At 43.7% G+C, this 17,577-nt stretch overlaps 1 protein-coding gene across 2 annotated transcripts in view; it reads right to left on the bottom strand.

Annotated features, from left to right (window-relative positions):
- Window positions 1-7,783: 7,783 nt before the first annotated feature.
- CYREN (cell cycle regulator of NHEJ) overlaps window positions 7,784-17,577 on the bottom strand; it is a 98,377-nt gene continuing 88,583 nt past the window's right edge. For both annotated transcript variants that reach the window (XM_085651977.1, XM_085651978.1), the window contains exon 4: window positions 7,784-17,010. In XM_085651977.1, the coding sequence (XP_085508103.1) occupies window positions 16,771-17,010 (240 nt within the window). In that variant the 3' untranslated portion in view covers window positions 7,784-16,770. The remainder of the gene's footprint in view (window positions 17,011-17,577) is intronic.

The following is a 17,577-nucleotide window of genomic DNA, read 5'->3' on the forward strand; positions in this document are numbered from 1 at the left end:
AGGAAGTGGTTTCCTGGACATCCAGGTGTAGACCCGGACATGTGCTGGACTTAGTCGAGGACGAGGCTTCATTTTGTTATACTCTGTCACAGGGATGTAGTTCAGTGACGCACCACTGTCCATTACAAATTTTGTGTTATGTTCGCCGACGCTGATATCCAGTCGGGGATATTTCTTTAAGTTGATCTGGGTCAGCGATCATGTTGGCATATTCAACCGAGTATTCTCGTTTGTCTGATGGTGATCTGGACTCCCGAGATGGTGACCTCCTTGACCATCGCAATGTCTGCGACACCCGGATGGAGTGAGAGGATCTTGACGACGACTTTGGGCGGTCGTGCACCGCTCACGCGTGGTGTTGGCGGGTGTCGCTGCGCAACGTCCCGTGTGTGTTCTTGTCCTTCTCCCGGCGATACTCGCTGCACATGGCCTCAAAGTGGTTGCTCCGCCCACACTTGCGGCACTGCTGTCCCATGGCTGGGCACGCTCCGGTATGCGGGAAATCATACCCGCATCTGTAGCATTTCCGTGCTGGTGCTTTTCTCACATGATCATGGCGCTTGCTTCTCCGCCTTGCTTCCGGCGTCCAGAATAACGGCGGTGCGACGATGGTCGGGAGTGCCGCCTTCGCTCCCTGGACCCTCGGCGGGAGCGACTGGTCCGCACATGGCATACCTGTTCCCTGCGTTCCGTACGTCCTGCTTCCATGGTCCTAGCGTGCTCCTCAGCCTGATCGTGCACCCTCTTCATTTCTTCTATTTCGTCAAGGGTGTGACTTTTCTTCAACAGTTTTCTCCTGAGCGTCTCGGACTGGCACCCGTCGATGACGCGCAGCCGGATGGCGTCGTCCGTCGAGAACGCTTCAAAGTTGCAGTGGCGTGCTAGCCGGCGTAGTCGAGTTATGTATGTACTCATCATCTCATCTTTTCCTTGGTGCGCCCGCTGGAACACATACCTCTCGTAGTCTACATTCTTCTTGTGTAGAAATTTCTTATCCAACGCCTCTCGTACCTTGGCGTACGTCCCTGCATCCGCAGCTGGAATTTCCTTGATCATTTTGCTGATGTCTTTTCCCACAAGGTTGCGGAGGGCTATTAGTTGGTCTTCATCACCAAGCACCTTGGAGCCTTTGATGTAGTCTTCAAAATCTTCAATCCATTCCTCCCATCGAGGCCCCATGCTACTCCCAACCACGAGCGCCAGAGGCTCTGGAGGGCGCAAGTGCGACAGTCCCATCACAACGGGTTTCACCTCTTGACGTGCGGGCGAGCCGTGGTTTGACATCGTGCTTCTCTTGCGATCGTTTTAATTCCTACTTATTTGCTCTCCTGTCTTTACTTGGGCTTGATCGCTTTCTTATAATTTGCCTTTGCTTGTGTTTGCTTAATTCTTTTCTTGCCTTTGCTTGTGCTTGTCTAGTTCTCTTCTTGCCTTTGCTCGTGCTTGTTTGATTTTTTTTCTTGCCTTGGCTTGGGTTTGTTTAGTTCCTTCCTTGCCTTTGCTTGGGTTTGTTTAATTCTTTTCTTGCCTTTGCTTGTGCTTGTTTAATATTCTTCTTGCCTGTGCTTGTTTAGTTGATTTCTTGCCTTGGCTTGGGTTTATTTAGTTCCTTCCTTGCCTTTGCTTGGGTTTGTTTCTTGCCTTCGCCAGTGCTTGTTTGGTGCCTGACTTCAAAATGGCCGCTTGCTTGTTTCACAAAGGGTGTCCTAGAGCAGCCGCCTGGTTTAAAGATGGCCGCCGGACCGGCACCACACACGGGGCTTGACACGAGGCTCAGCAAGTCCTCGGGTTCCTCCCCACATGAATCACGCTACATCGGCGGCCTCACTCACCGGCTCAGCTCCGTGGGACTTCATTCACCACAGGGTAGGCGCGCGCTGTTACTGCCACTTCTCTTGGCACGCACGTGACTTTGGTTTCACGCTGGGCTTGACTTCCACTCGGCGAATTGCTCTTCGCCTGGGATCGACGCTGCACCCTAGTCCCCGCAGCAGGGGTCAGGGCAGGGGCCAGGGCCTCGCTTTCGCCCTGCACTCTTAGGGCACTTGATCTGGCACAGGCTCCGGTTTCAGCGCGGGCAGCGCTGCCTTCAAACTTCTTTTCTCGCGCCTCGCCCAGGGGACGACCACGGTTTTCTTCAGGGTTCAGGTGAGCATGCCGCACATCCCACCCTCGTCGCCAGCTGTTGTGTCGTGGTTCTCCCAATGATGACAGACACCGTGATCGTTAACTACGGAGCTTTATTACATATATCCTCTTACTTTGCCGTCCCTATTCTAACTGCCCGCCTCAGCAGTCGCTCCTCCTTTTCCCCTTCCTCCCGATACTCCGCCCCTTCAACTACTAGCCTGCGCACGACTGTACAGGTCTGATACCTGAAATCCTTATACACCGGTAACAAAATATAAAACAAAACAACAAAAATACTTCTATTTAAAATTCAGATCACAGAAGGTGAAAATGTAATTATCCATTCGACAGTTCTATTGCATAGCGTGTGGCGTCCGAAACCCACTAGGTGGCAGTGTGATACAATCATCAGATATGATGCCGGAAAAGACATCAACAGACAGGGAAGGGAAGTACTAATTCAAATGAAAACGGAGAAGTTGGAGACTGAGCGTTGGTCCTCCTGTGATCACTTAAGATCATCAGATATGCCAGAAGGAGACGCAATGGGTTGTCACGCAGTTTCTAGAGCACAGTTCATCCTTTTATTCACAATGAATCCAAAGGGTAGGCAGTCACCGGTGTAAAGGAATCCGTGTGTTGTTAGAGGCCCCCTTAATGTAAGAGAAGCAGCACGAGGCAGATAGCTCGTGCAGATAGAGTGGAATGGGCCCCGGGAGAGAGAGATAGAGAGAGAGAGAGCACAAGCACACAGTTGAACGGCCACAAGAACAAATGGCGGTGGGTAAAAAAATCGTTCCAGGTCAGGATGAAACACCAATAATATGGCAACGATAAAGGGTAGGAAGTGGGTAAGCAGCAATCTGATGGGAATCACAGAACCCTAATATTATCCTCAGAATAAGGAGAGTTGGAGTTAGAGTTCAAAAGTAGGCGGAGGTCGTTTTTACGCTCCTCGCCAAATTGTGGTGTAATCCATGATGACAGTAATCCAAGACTACAGCAAGTAGGTAAACAAAAGTGAAGTGTATTCCATCAAGAAGAACTCAAACCTCCGTCCACAGCTTCCACTCAATACTGCCTCTCTTCGCATCATAACAGATTCCAAAGTGTAATACAAAATGCAAAACACAATGACCTTACACATGAGCCCCAAAGAAGAGCAGAGTAGATGCTACAAAGAGTCCATAAATGCTTAAGCAAAAAACTCTGGGGCATATCAGCAACAACCGGCGATAATTATCGCTAAGGGCACTTAGCGCTAGGATAATTATCGCCGGCTAGCGTGGATTTTTATCGCTGAGATAGCGTGCTATTAGCAACGCTTATCTCAAAAGCGATCAACATCCTCACGCTAACTGCCTAACGTGAGCTTATCGCTGGAAACCCAGCGATAATCTCACGCAATGTGGCGTTAGCTTGAGGATAGTGACTCACAAACTTAGCCATGATATCCACCTTCCATAGGATATCATGGCTGTCAGTCCTGAAGCAGGCGTAAGGAAAGTAGCGGTTGTGTGGTTGTGTGTGTGGTTGTGTGTGTGGTTGTGTGTGTGTCGTTGTGTGTGTGTGGTTGTGTGTGTGTGATTGTGTCTGTGTGGTTGTGTCTGTGTGGTTGTGTGTGGGTGCGGTTTTGGGTGTGGGTGTGGTTGTGGGTGTGTGTGTGGATGTGGTTGGCTGTGGTTGAGTGTGTGGGTGGGTGTGTGGTTGTATGAGTGGTTGTATGTGTGGTTGTGTGTGGTTGTGTGTGTGGTTGTGTGTGTGTGGTTGTGTGTGTGTGGTTGTGTGTGTGGTTGTGTGTGTGGTTGTGGTTGTGTGTGTGTGTGGTTGTGTGTGTGGTTGTGGGTGTGGTTGTGTGTGTGGTGTGTGGTTGTGTGTGTGTATGTGTGTGTGGTTGTGTGTGGTTGCGGTTGTGTGTGTGGTTGTGTATGGGTGTGGTTGTGTGTGTGTAGTTGTGTGTATGGTTGTGTGTGGTTGTGCGTGTGGTTGTGTGTGCGGTTGTGTGTTTGTGTGTGTGGTGGTGTGTGTGGTTGGGTATGGTTGTGTGTGTGGTTGTGTGTGGTTGCGGTTGTGTGTGTGGTTGTGTGTGTGGGTTTGTGTGTGGTTGTGTGTGGGTGTGGTTGTGTGTGTTTGGGTGTGGTTGTGTGTGGTTGTGTGTGTGTGGTTGTGTGTATGGTTGTGTGTGGTTGTGTGTGTGGTTGTGTGTGGTTGTGCGTGTGGTTGTGTGTGTGGTTGTGTGTGTGTGTAGTTGTGTATGTGGGTGTGGTTGTGTGTGTGTGGTTGTGCGTGTGGTTGTGGTTGTGTGCGTGACAGTAATACTAAAAGCATCTCAAAATAAAGGAACACAAACATCAAGTTTGTGGAAAGAGAAAGCACGTTGTAAGTCAAACAGGCGCAGCAAAGCATTAACACAACAACAAAACAAACAAGATCACTTAGCGAAGACTGACTGCTGATAATGGATACACACAGCCCATCATCTTAAGAGTTCGATTGCAGCCACTGTGCACTCAAACCTGCCCCCTTCCTTGTGAGTTGCACCCCATATTTCATGAGTTGTAACTGCTGCACCCACCATAGCGCTTTAAGATCTAAAGTGCTACATAGGTCTAATCGATTAACCAGTCGCCAACATGCTGTGCTTTTAAAGAGAATGTGCCAAAAGTTTCCAGCTTCCTCATCATGACCTCATGAAAGCGCCAACGAAAGGACTCCCTGAATGGTGCAACGGACATGAAGCAGCCGCTGCAATCAGAAATAAACACTGTGAACATTGTCCAGCTTCACAGTAACATTTCCTTAATGTTCTTTAAGTCACAAAACAGTAATACTAAAAGCATCTCAAAATAAAGGAACACAAAAATCAAGCTTGTGGAAAGAGAAAGCACATTGTAAGTCAAACGGGCGCAGCAAGCTTTAACACAATAACATGTTCTTTGATGTTCTTTGAACGAGAACATCAAAGAGGCGCCGCGAAAGTAATCGCGGGCGCTTAATGAGCATGACTAGGTTTGCCAGCCTCTGCTCCTAAGCGCGCGCCCGCACATATGCACTGTACCTCTAGGCTGGCCATGGTAGCATTTTTTGAGCCCTCACAAAAAGTCTCGCCAGACCAGTGCATGCGCTGGGTCAGGCGAGACCTAAAAATGACTCCGGTAGGGTTTATACTTGCCAGACAGCAGTAGCTTAAGTTTCCCGTTGAGCACACGGTCATGGTGAAGGGCAGCTCTATGAAGCTCTCTTATGTCAATAACAACCACACTTCTCAATTCTTCCCTACTTAGCTGCTGGAGCTTTAGCGGGGCTCTGAGATGGTATAAGGCACTGAGGGTGTGTTAAAGATTGCAGGAATCTGTTAGCATGAGCTGAAAGCCATTTTGTACTTGGCAGCCATTTTAGTTAGTCATGTGCTTTCTCCCTCTTCCGGAACCTCGCACATGATCAGAAAGGCCTAGCTAGTAGAATGCACCAGCTCTTATGTTATAACTGTCAGGCTGTTCTAACTGATGTCAGCAAGTCATTACTCCTACTTGTTGACTGTGCATTTTCTGTATGACCATCTATGTGCGTAACTCTTCTCAAGTGTACTTGTACCGCCTTCTTTTGAGCCCCTGTGAGGGTATGTAAGGCCCCTGTTCTCTGTCCTCCTTTGAATGCCTCCTACAGTGACTTGAGGGTACTGTGTGAAGCAATCTCCCTCATGTTAGGTTTAATAAATGCATTGTTTTTATATTACAGCTTCTGTGCCAATCTCTTCTTTGTTGGTTTAAAAGGACCAGGTGTATCAGTGAAACCCCTGAGGTTTATATTTCTTCAAATGGCGCTCAACGTGGACCTCATCAGAGAAGCGGCTATCCAAGGGAGTGGTCTTGATGGGAGACAGGAATCTACTGAGGAGGTCAGGACTCTATTAAGGAGGTACCCTGCACAGAGATTCTCTGTCTCTGCAGCCCAGTATATTTCTGGTCTTCCCGATTTGACTCTTCCAAATGTTTACCGCTCCTGACTGAGAACCTTTTTGGCGTGAGTATTCTAAAACGACCATTAGGTCACTCAGAACTTGGCACTGAGAGGTTGGCGATTTTGTGCTTGGTAAGGTCGTTTGTTGCGACGCTTTTTGGAATTATATGGAAATTGGCCAATATTTGGAATTTGGAAATATGTCAATTGCAATTTATGTAGGCAGGTAATGAGAAACATTTGAAAACTTCAACGGCACACTTTGAGTTAAGTGCTACTTTGTGTATAATATAGTATATCTTACAATGTTCTTGGCATGCCTGTTTCAAGCGCACATCAAAGAATGTGCCGCTTTCTTGGAGGTGCCAATGTCAATCTTGAATGGAATCAGCCGGCTCCCCTAGAGGGGATACCTAAATAGGTTTAGGTATATTAACATTTTTTTATTTCTTCCTTGGTGACAAAGTACCCCATGGAACTAAATATATACATAAAAAAAGGGATCCTTGTCTATGCACTTAGTAACATTCATAAGTGGTGATATGCAGAGCACTTTTTGGTTGTTCTGCCAGCCAAATTGGCGAATTTGGTGTATTTTGGCTTCTTGAAAATGGAACAGTCTTTGGGCTGTTTTGGAGCAGTTTTTTTGGACTACCTTTGAGAAGCTTTTCTTGTAAATATGACTTACAATTAATATTTACAAATGGTTTGGTTTCAGTACAGTCTGTGGGCTGTCTTTTGTTTCTGTCCTAAATGTTGATTTGTGGGTTAATTGTGTGTTTAAATGTCTATGTGGTTTGTTATTGGTGGTACTTGTGTGAGTAAGTAGCGATTGCGCTCTTTGTGTAAGAATGGCTAGCCTTAAGCACGCTCTATTGTGTGTTCGGAGTGTATGACCCCCTTCTGAAAATGTCTGGAATGAGCTCAATGTGTTTTTTTTTGTCATCATTCTATATACAAAATATCATTAAAATAAAATATATTTTAAAATAATCCAGCAATGAATTATGTAATATATGCTAAATAGCTGCACGCTATCATTAAAACTGACAGAGTAAGACACTATACATGTGTGCAAATTGCCACAATGCTAAAGATAAAATTAGAATTCACAATCAATAGGGATAAAATAGGCCTCATAGAAAGGGAGAAAAAACGAAATTGTGGGCTTTACAATAATTTGGACTAAAATACAAAATGTCACAGCATTTATCCTTATGTATTGGGTATTAAAAGGCATTCACGTTATCTGAGTGAGTTGGTTGTTGTTGAACTAACCACACATTACAGAATGATAGATTTGTGCTCACTTGAAAGGCGTGAGAATTAGACGCCTGCTGATAACAAGCAACAGCTGCGTCAATAGCACATGGCTATTTCTGTCTGCAGGCTACAGAGGGGAAAATGCTGAGTCACCTAGATTTTAAGTCAGCGTAAACCTGGTATAAAGGCCTGCATTACAGACTGCTGTTTTAAAAGTTAGGAATACAGTTTCATTATTTTGGATAACAGAGAAAAGATAAGAAGGGATTTCCTTACTTAATGCCTTTTTACATAAGCACATCCGTGGTTTTGATGTTAAATAATAACTGTCCTTAAAAGTGGCGCAGACTTTCATGTTTCAAGTAAAGCTTCTGTGCTTAGCGTTATAAATGAATGTGTTTAAATATGATAGGAAAGGAATGAAGCTTGCTTTTCATATGTGCAACCAATCAATTAAGCTTTATTCGACCATGAAAATTACAGTCATAAAAGCACGTATCACAATCATTAAATATCTCAAGATAAAAGTGCACAGTTAAAATATCCAAATTAAAAGAAAAGATTAAATAACAAAGACACCTTACATTAAAAATCTAGTTTACATGATATCCAAACATAATTCAAGTCCCAATAATTCACCTATGGTGCAACCTCCCAAGATTCGAGAGACATGCTTTTCCTCAACCGCAGGGCCTTTTTCAGAAAAGTGGATACCCTCCAGGCCACGTGTTCATTATCTAGAAATTGTAAGCGAACAAGTGCTGGATGGCATTGCCTAAGGCCCTGCTGTCTTAAAAGGGGAAGTAACTAGACTTTCCTTAATTCTTTAAAAAACTTGCAAAAAAGGACTAGGTGAATGGTGGACTGCTCTGAGTGGGTGTCACGCAAGCAGTGGGGTAACACTCTGGACCAGTCATTCATTCTGGGTGTGGTCACTAGTCTGTGTACCACACCCAGTCTGAATCCTATCAGCAGGATTCTGTCATGTCCACTTGGGACAACATTTAAATAAGGTTCCATACCCAGAGAGCTAAGCCTTAGTTGGTGTTGGATGACTGTGGGTTTGGAAGCCTCATTTGCAATTCTAACAGAGCCCAACATTTCGAGGCACTCATTCTTCAGGGTTTTCCTCGATACTCGGGCCATAGAGCTGGGATTTGAATAAAACTCTGGGTGTCCAAGATCATTCATAAACCTATAGATAAACTTAAGCCAAGGTATCTTCAGCGCCCCATCCAACTTAATACAGTCAAGCAGGAGGTCTCTATTTAAATGGGTCTGCTCACTGATCCAGATCCTATGCCATAGAAGAATTGGCTCAAGTTTGATAAGGTCTGCTAAATACGGGAGGCCCAACTCCTCATGGCACACAAAAGAAGACGTGCCAGGAGGGACGGAGAGGATATACCGAAGGAAAGCGTTTTCCACATTTTGTAAAGGAAGGGAATTTGCAAAGCCCCACACCCCTGCCCCGTATATCGCTGCTGAAGGACACTGGGCCTTGTAGATTTGCAAGAGTTCACCGGGCGGCTTCCTTCCCAGTTTCTTTGCATAAGTAGCCAGGGCACTGGTTGATCTACTAAAACCCATTTTTTTCTGCTCAATTGCTTGAATCCATGTGTCGTTATGACTGAAAATGATGCAGAGATACGAGAAAGTAGTAGTAGTTGCTAGCTTCCAACAATCCAGATAGATGTCCCGACACATAATGCTCTGGGTGCCAGTAGCACAGTTCATTATAAAAGTTTTGGAAAGATTAATCGTTAAGCCCAAATCAAGCATAAAAGTATTAAAACTGGTCAGGACCCTTTGTAACCCATTGCCTGTACGCGCCATTAAAACGGCATCTTCAGCGTGAAGGAGAGCCGGTAAAGGTCTCCCACCTACCTGAGGAAAACCATGCCCACTCTTAAGGAGTGCCTCGGCCAGACCATTAATGTATAAATTAAAAAGAAAGGGGGCCAGGACGCAGCCCTACCTGACCCCTCTTCTAACAGGAAATCCTGCTGTACACTGACCATCCACCCCGTATCTTACGCTTGCTGAAGCTCCCTCATAAAAACGGTGCAGGAAGGCAATAATATTAGGATCCACACCAAGATCAGCAAGAATCCCCCATAGCCTCACATGGATTACAGAGTCAAAGGCTGCAGTCAAATCAACGAAGACTAAGAATAGTCTCCCTTTTTTTGGCTCTTGTGTATTTCCCGACAATCATAGCCAGGTTTAGACTCTGTTCCAGGGTTCCCAGGCCCTCCCGAAGCCCATACTGGAAAACAGACAGAACATTATTTTCTATTGCCCAGTCCTGTAATCAATGCATATGTGCAACCATCAAAAGGGTTGGAGTTATTAAAAATAAAAAAATAAAAAGGGGAATTTTGATTATATAAAAAAAAATGTTATTAAAGATAAGTGCATTAAAGTTGTTTTTCAATCTTTATAATGCCTAATAATAATACTGTGAACTCCTAGCATTAAAGTTGAATTTAAGCAGCGTTTTACAGCAATGGGGGGAACTAAAATGGAAAATGTCACTTCACCCAGGCGTACAAAACTCATTTTTATAAGGGTGTACACTATACATTTCTGATCCCCCATCTCTGGGATTTGTAGAGGGCATTCCGGGGATGACTAATATGCCAAAAAATTGTAGAATATTCATTTTTAAGTGCCCCAAACACCAAAGTCGAAATTGGGCAAAATTCACCTTTTAAAAGCAGTTCTGCCAGTCAGAGCAGCTTTCAAACTGTTCTTAGGCTTCAGTAAATGCACACATGTAAGTATAGAATGAATAGCTGACCTCTATACTGCTAGAAAAGCATACCGCGCACTGCTTACAAATATGAATGAATATAAAAACCCAGCAGAAGTTATTCTCTTACCTCTAAATTACTGGAAAACAGGACTGCCTTTCAGCTGTGATTCTTCATAGTCACTTGGAATTGAAAAACCGCATGGAAAACCTTGCACACGAAATAGGACAGCTGGTAAAGGGTTAAAGGTCGAGTTCTACATTTAGAAGCCTAGCAGGGCTCAGAGCAAGGTTTGCTTTGACACTTCGACCTCTGAAACTTTTTGAAAGACGAGATGGCAGCGCAGGGAGAGAAAGAGAAGTTTTGTTTACTTTTTTTTGGCAAAAGCAAGTTTTTATGCACTCATATGAACAGAAGGCAATATCATGGTATATGTGAGCTCTGATTCAAAGGATAGCCCTGCCATGTATATAAAAATAATGTTTTTAGTTTGAAGATTACTGTGCAAGTGCTGATATAATGGGATATAGTTTGAATTCATGTGCCCTCATGTTACACTTGTACATTTGCTAAAGGAATTGGTGGTTGGGTATTCATGTTTTTTAGCTAGCTCAATGTTCTATTTACCTCCTATAACTTTGTTTATGTCCAGTTGCTACAAATAGGGGTTGATAGTGTAGACATAAGTAAAACCTGTTTCAGGTTTTCCTATTGTCGAAATGGGGGAAGGAGGCTAGCTCCTCTACAAATTAAGGGTAGGCAAATTTATGTTATCTCTCTTTTTTTCTCAATCTCTTTTAAGCCTGTCTAAGCTGTCTGTGAAACAGCCATGAGACATTTAATTGGCTATTCAGTAATACTGTTTTACAAATTGTTAGCATTAATAAACTGAATAAATAAATATGCTATGTTACTGCCCATTCTGTCTGATGAAATTATGAAAGGATGAGTAGTCTAGATTGCTGTTCCCTTGTTTGATCTTTAAGCGGAACTAGATGTGGGTAGTTTTTGTTCTAAAAATCTCAGGTGATAACACCATTATTATTAGCTAGTCTGTGTAAATAAATTGACAGTCCTTATTAGAGCTGATGTTGCATAGTTTGGATCGTGAAAAGTAGAATGCAGGAAAGACGCCCATGTGATCCTTAGCAAACATTTTTTGAAGAAAATATTGTTTTATAGGAGTTTGTTTGCCACCACATGTTCTGCTGGAGGAATGTATGTGCCCACTATGTTGATGTTTTTAGATCTTTATGTAATAAGAATCCCTGTTAAAATTAGCAGTTTTAGATTTTCCTGCTGCACCTACAACATGAGAGCATGGTCCTAAGCGTACAATGTAGGTGCTTTTATTAAGAGAAATCATTTTAGAAGTGTCTGCAGTCCTGTACAAGTAATGCAAAGCCTATGAGTAAAACTGTAGAACATTTCCTTTTTTTCTTGAGGTCTTCAGATGAATAATATCGGAATACACAGATGTAAGGATTTACAGTATGTCTGTATTGTTTATCTCTTTTCCTCAGAATTTAGTAAATGAACACAGACTTCCTTAGCTGCTTCAAATAGAGTAATAGGTCCAGGTATTTTTTTACTCTCAGAAGAAGTGGTTCTTGGGTGCCTTGCTAATATATGGGGCGCACCAGGACTAGGAAGTAGTCTGGGAATATCCTCTCTGTTGATAGATTATTTGTATGCCTTGTCTAAAGACCTTTTGTTCTGTCCAGCAATAGATATTTGCTGCCTTACAAGCATTGCCAGAGGGGCCCGGACATCAGATCCAGCCTGAGGAGTCAGCACCAGTCCAGCTTGAAGCCAAGGTGAATATAACCAGCACAGGCATTGCTGGCAACTAGGACCTCAGTGAAGGTAGAAGGCCGGAAGCACTGGGATGTGAAGTGTGTACCCCTGCCACAGTCTAGGGCGAAAGACGGGGTCACAAATCAGAAAGGAGAAATCGTGGATCAAGTTTTTGATGCCCAGCTGAGAGTCACAGACCAACCAGAACGGCAAGGAGGTTTTTGCTTGAGGTGACCCCCTTTGAAATAAGAGTTGCTTCAGGTACTTCAGCATCACACTCCTGAATGCTGGCTGTAAGGTCTGCACCTTTGTTTGTTGATCAAGAGATACCTGGGCACACTGGATACAATCTGTGGCCCCAAAGAAAGAGCAGTGTGTCAGCAGAGCAATACAGGAGTTAGGGAAGGACTTGAGTTCAGGGTACAGGTGCTGTGCCTTTGGTGCCTGTTAGATTGAAGTGAAGAAAACTGGTGCACTGAGACATTGGACAGGATCGCTGAGAGCATTTGCCCCGGAAGGTGATTGCTCTATCCTGAAAGAAGAAACAATTCCCTTGAAACTGGGCCGTGATTCCTGAGTTGCGAGTTGAGCAGCTCCACCGTGGGAACAAGAGCCTGCCTGTGAGGCTCAAACGGACACAGGGAGAAGACTCCCCTCTGGCTGGTTGTACAGCGGCTATAATTTCCCAAGGATGGAGCCGACCGGAGTGGTTATTTGAGCAGGACACTGATCCTAGGAGGCGTAGCCTATTTGGCACTCCAACCACTCGGTAAATGAGCTCATGAGGAAATTGTTCTCTCTCTCTTTGCAGCAAGTTACAAGGAGTATGTAAGACCCATTGGGGCGTTACCAACTCTTGGAGGCTATTTACCTCCTATTTTGATTTTTTTCACCCACTATTTTTCACCACATCACAGTGCGTCGTTGGAAGGGATCTTCTTAGGTCCTGACGAAGAAGCTTGGGGAAGCTTCGAAACATGTCGACACCAGGAGGTCAAGCTCATTGAGGCATACACCCTCCACCCCCACCTTTTTACTAATACCAGCTTAGATGGCAGAATAAAAAATGTTTTCCTAGTCCAGTGAGCCAGGTATTTTTTTAAAATCACTCTCCACTCACTCCTGACCCTTCCTTGCACACCCTTGCACTACACATAGTAGTCTCACCAAGAACAGTGCTCCCACGTATACGTTGGTCGTAGCACGCCCCGTCCCGTAGAGGGGCGGGAAGACCCCTATGATGAAGCATGACACCAAGGGCCCTTTTGGTGTGTGAGGGGTATTTTAACAACTGATGTGTATTCTCCACGACCGTGGGACACACATGGTATGAACGGGAGTCTCTTGATCTACTATACATGCGGGTGGATCCCTTTGTTTAAGTACGCTTTATTGGGAGGAAGTATCCACCTCCACCACTCGTTGAGTGGAACCTCTCTACTCCCCCCTTTGTTTTTCTTTCTATACCTTATATAAGCCCGCTTAACAATATTTAGAATGAGAAATGCCTACCTAGCAATGGATTAGAATATTGATGAATTTATGAGAATAAAATGAAAAATATTTTTTATGTTCCTACTAGATCATAGGAATGTCTTTAGCTCATGCTAAAAGGACCATCTTTTAAAGATTGCAGGAATCTGTTAGCATGAGCTGAAAGCCATTTTGTACTTAGCAGCCCTTTTAGTCATGTGCTTTCTCCCTCTTCCAGAACCTCGCACATGCTCAGAAAGGCCTAGCTAGTAGAATTCACCTGCTCTTATGTTATAACTGTTAGGCTGTTCTAACTGAGGTCAGCAAGTCATTACTCCTCCTACTTGTTGACTGTGCATTTTCTGTATGACCATCTATGTGTGTAACTCTTCTCATGTGTACTTGTACCGCCACTTTTGAGCCCGTGTGGGTATATAAGGCCCCTGTTCTCTGTACTCCTTAGAATGCCTCCTACAGTGACTTGAGGGTACTGTGTGATGCAATCTCCCTCATGTGAGGTTTAATAAATGCATTGTTTTTATATTACAGCTTCGGTGGCAATCTCTTCTTTGTTGGTTTAAAAGGACCAGGTGTATCAGTGAAACTCCTGAGAGGGTTTATATTTCTTCAGGTGCACTTTTGTTCTCCATGACCAGTAGCACGCCTGAAGCTCAGTTTCCCTCATTTTAAGTGGAAGGTTCCCATTCATGTGCAAAGAAAGAGCGCACAGTAACAAGCCATGTTATTTTAGGCACGTCATTGATGTGCATGTTCAATGTAGATGACACTGCACCAAGACAAGCGATATTGTCATTCTTGGTGCAGGATCAGAGGGTTATCACACTTTTCAATGGAACAGAAACTACCGGAGACCCTATGGCCCTGATACTTTTGGATGCAGAGAAGGCTTTTGACAGGGTGTCCTGGCCGTTTCTCTGGAAAGCAATGGCGACGATGGGATTTCGATCCAAGCTTACTCAAGCGATACAAAAAATGTACAATAATCCTAGAGCCGTCGTATCTGTTAATGGAAGTCTAACTAAGGAAATCGTTGTTTCGAGAGGAACTCGCCAGGGATGCCCTTGCTCGCCATTGCTCTTTGCTATATATATAGATTTTTTCATCCGCTACCTAGAGAGAAACAATCATATAATCCCTATTGTATCACAGGGATATGTAACAAAAACATTAGCATATGCGGACGATATTGCTATAGTTACTGCAGACCCTAAGGTGGCAATGCCGGCCATTGAGACAGAGGCCAGGAAATTTGGACTGGTCTCTGGCTATGCGCTAAATCAAGGAAAGACACAAATTGTCTTAAACCCAAAAATTCTGATGGACGACCCTAGGGTCGTGCTGGGAGCGACATACTTGGGGGTGACAATCTCTTCAAAATTAGAGGAAGTGGTGGATTTAAATCTTAAGCCACTACTCAACACAATACAAAAAGATTTACGACGGGTAAATAATATCCACCTTTCCATTATTGGAAGAACTAATGCAATTAAAATGGTGTACTTTCCAAAGATCTTGTATGTATTCAGGGCAATCTGCCTAGAAATTTCAAATCAGTGGTTTAAAGTAATGGAACGTATCTTTTCTAGATTTATATGGTCATACGCACAACCCCGGCGAGCATATAAATTTCTTACTCTTCCCAAGGATAGAGGTGGGTTAGCGCTCCCCAATTTACGGAGATATTACTGGTCTTGTGTACTACTATACAGCAAGGAATTATTACAAGGATGTAATAATACAGAGGAATACACCGCCTCAATCTTTCAGTTATTGGTCGGGGAATCCTGCTATGGCTATTTCTGGAAACACACACATGACAGCTACTATAAAAAGGTTACATTTAAGACTCTCTATAGCTCCTTTAAGGTATGGAAGGCTGTAAAAAAAGTGTTAGGAATTGGACGATTTTCATACTATACCCCAGTATTAAATAACCCAATGCTTCCATCAACTATCTTCAAAGATAACTGTGTTAAAAAATGGTACAACCTGGGAATAATACAACTAGGGGATTTTTATATTAATCAGGGGATTAAATCTTTTGAAGACTTGAAAGGAGAATTTGGCCTAGATTGGCGGGATTTTTTTACATTTCTTCAGATTAGAGCCTTTCTAACTCATAACTTTGGATTAAGAAACATCTGGGAAAAATCTATGATTCTAGAGATAATTATACATTCCAAGAAACAGTCGATTGGTGGAGTGTATGAGTCGTTGCTGGATAAACTTCCGGATGATTTAGATAAAATGGCAATGAATTGGCAAAATAAACTCAGTATTTCTAAAGAAGGATCTCTAGACTCCTATAAATTAGCACAAACACTTCTTATCTCCACCAAACTTCAGACACAATTTTATAAACCCTTCTTTTGTCTTTATTATACACCGAACAAGATTGCAAAATGGGGAACTGGCAATGGGACTTGCTGCCCGAGGTGTAATCTATTTAAAGCAGACTCTATCCATATCTTTGCCACCTGCCCAGTGTTAATACCTTTGATACAAAACATAGAGAGGTTTTTAACTTCTGTCCTTCATAGAAAGATTGTTCTGCCTCCAGAGGCAATGGTTCTTGGGGTTGTTGATACAGAAATACTTGAGGATGGCTATGATCTAGTATTTGTGGCCATGGCCGTCTGGCGGCTATGCCTAGCATCGACCTGGCTAGACCCGATACCACCCACCTTTGCGGGAATAAAAATTTGTTAAAACCAATAAAAATATAAAAAAAAAAATAAAAAAAAACACTCCTCCAGGAGGAGCTCCAAGTTCCTTCCTTCCATGCGAGGCAAGAGCCTAGTAGTACTCTTGTGCAAACAACAAAGCAGTATGCGGCATTAGCTACCTGCCTGCCCCGTCTCTTTACAAAGTGGTGTACAAAGCTCTCGGGTAGTCTTGCAGTAATGATTCCAAATGAGTTGGAATTGTACAGGATTAGGATGTAAAAGTAGCAGATAGAGTGAACTCAGGATGGTGGAGTATAATACCCCCAGAGCGTATCCTTGGCCTCAGAACCATATTACTACAAATTTCTTGAATGCAAGTTCTATATAAAATATAAAGACAAATGCAAACAAGTATTCAGCCATGCACTACTGTGTTTTTGTATTAAAACAAGACAGTACCTTTCAGAAAAAGAGCATTACATCCCTTGGGGGTTTATGTTACCAATTTGAAAACTGCCCTAGTCTGGTTTCCCCGTTGAGGATCCCACCAGAAGGCCATCCACAGCAGATACAATGTTTCATTGTGCAAGTGAAGGGCACAACCGATTAGTCTGCAGCATCTTAAAAATGAAGATGGTTATATCTATACTTTCTTGAACACCAGGCAACCCAAGAGTGTCTACATGTGTCCGTGTACCAGTCTGTCAGTTAAAGAAAATCTCTCGAACAAATTTGAGTGGATCATCATCTTCGTCCAGTGGTTCTCTGCTCCCGGAGCTCAGTAGGTCTGATTCCAAAGGCCTGCTCGGACTGTTCTCAATGGGCAGGTGTGTGGTGTCCTTATTTGTTCGAGATGACTCCTGCAACTCAGTCGGCCTTGATGGGCTATCTGGATCACTCTCTACTTTCAACATGTCCTCAACAGTATCTTCCTTCTTATAGCTCTGAAACCAGACAAAGAAAGACAGATGATGACATATGCTATGAGACTTTGCAGAAAGAAAACCAACATTAGAACATAAATTGATAATGAATGAGTAGGAGTGCACTTAAGGATCTGATTAGGTTTGTTCTATATTACTAAAACACTTGACTATCTAAATGCATTACCTCCTTTTCTCTTCCTCATACCAGTCCTCAAATCATGAGGTTTGTACTGAACATCCTCACATTTAACCTATGAAGGATCACCTCTACCCAGAATCCTCCTGTTTTGTGTCTCTCTTCTGTGGGGTGTGCTACGGGGGCCGTTACCCTGCATTTCCTACCGCTGTAACAGGAGCTTTTGCTTATATGTTTGTCAGTTTCTCTTTTTCATTTGTCATCACGGCTGCACTTTCTGCTGGGTGTCGACTTCTTGGTCCCCTGCGTTGCTGGTCTCATAGTTTCTGCTAACTATGTAAACACTAAGCCTTCATGCCACGCAGAAACAGTGCTGATTGTGTTGTGTGACAATCCACCCCATGGCCCACTTCTCAGGTTGGGATGAGGATGCTCTCCCGTGGCAGTGC

Source organism: Triturus cristatus, chromosome 4_1 (assembly GCF_964204655.1).
Source record: "Triturus cristatus chromosome 4_1, aTriCri1.1, whole genome shotgun sequence".
Lineage (NCBI taxonomy): Eukaryota > Metazoa > Chordata > Amphibia > Caudata > Salamandridae > Triturus > Triturus cristatus.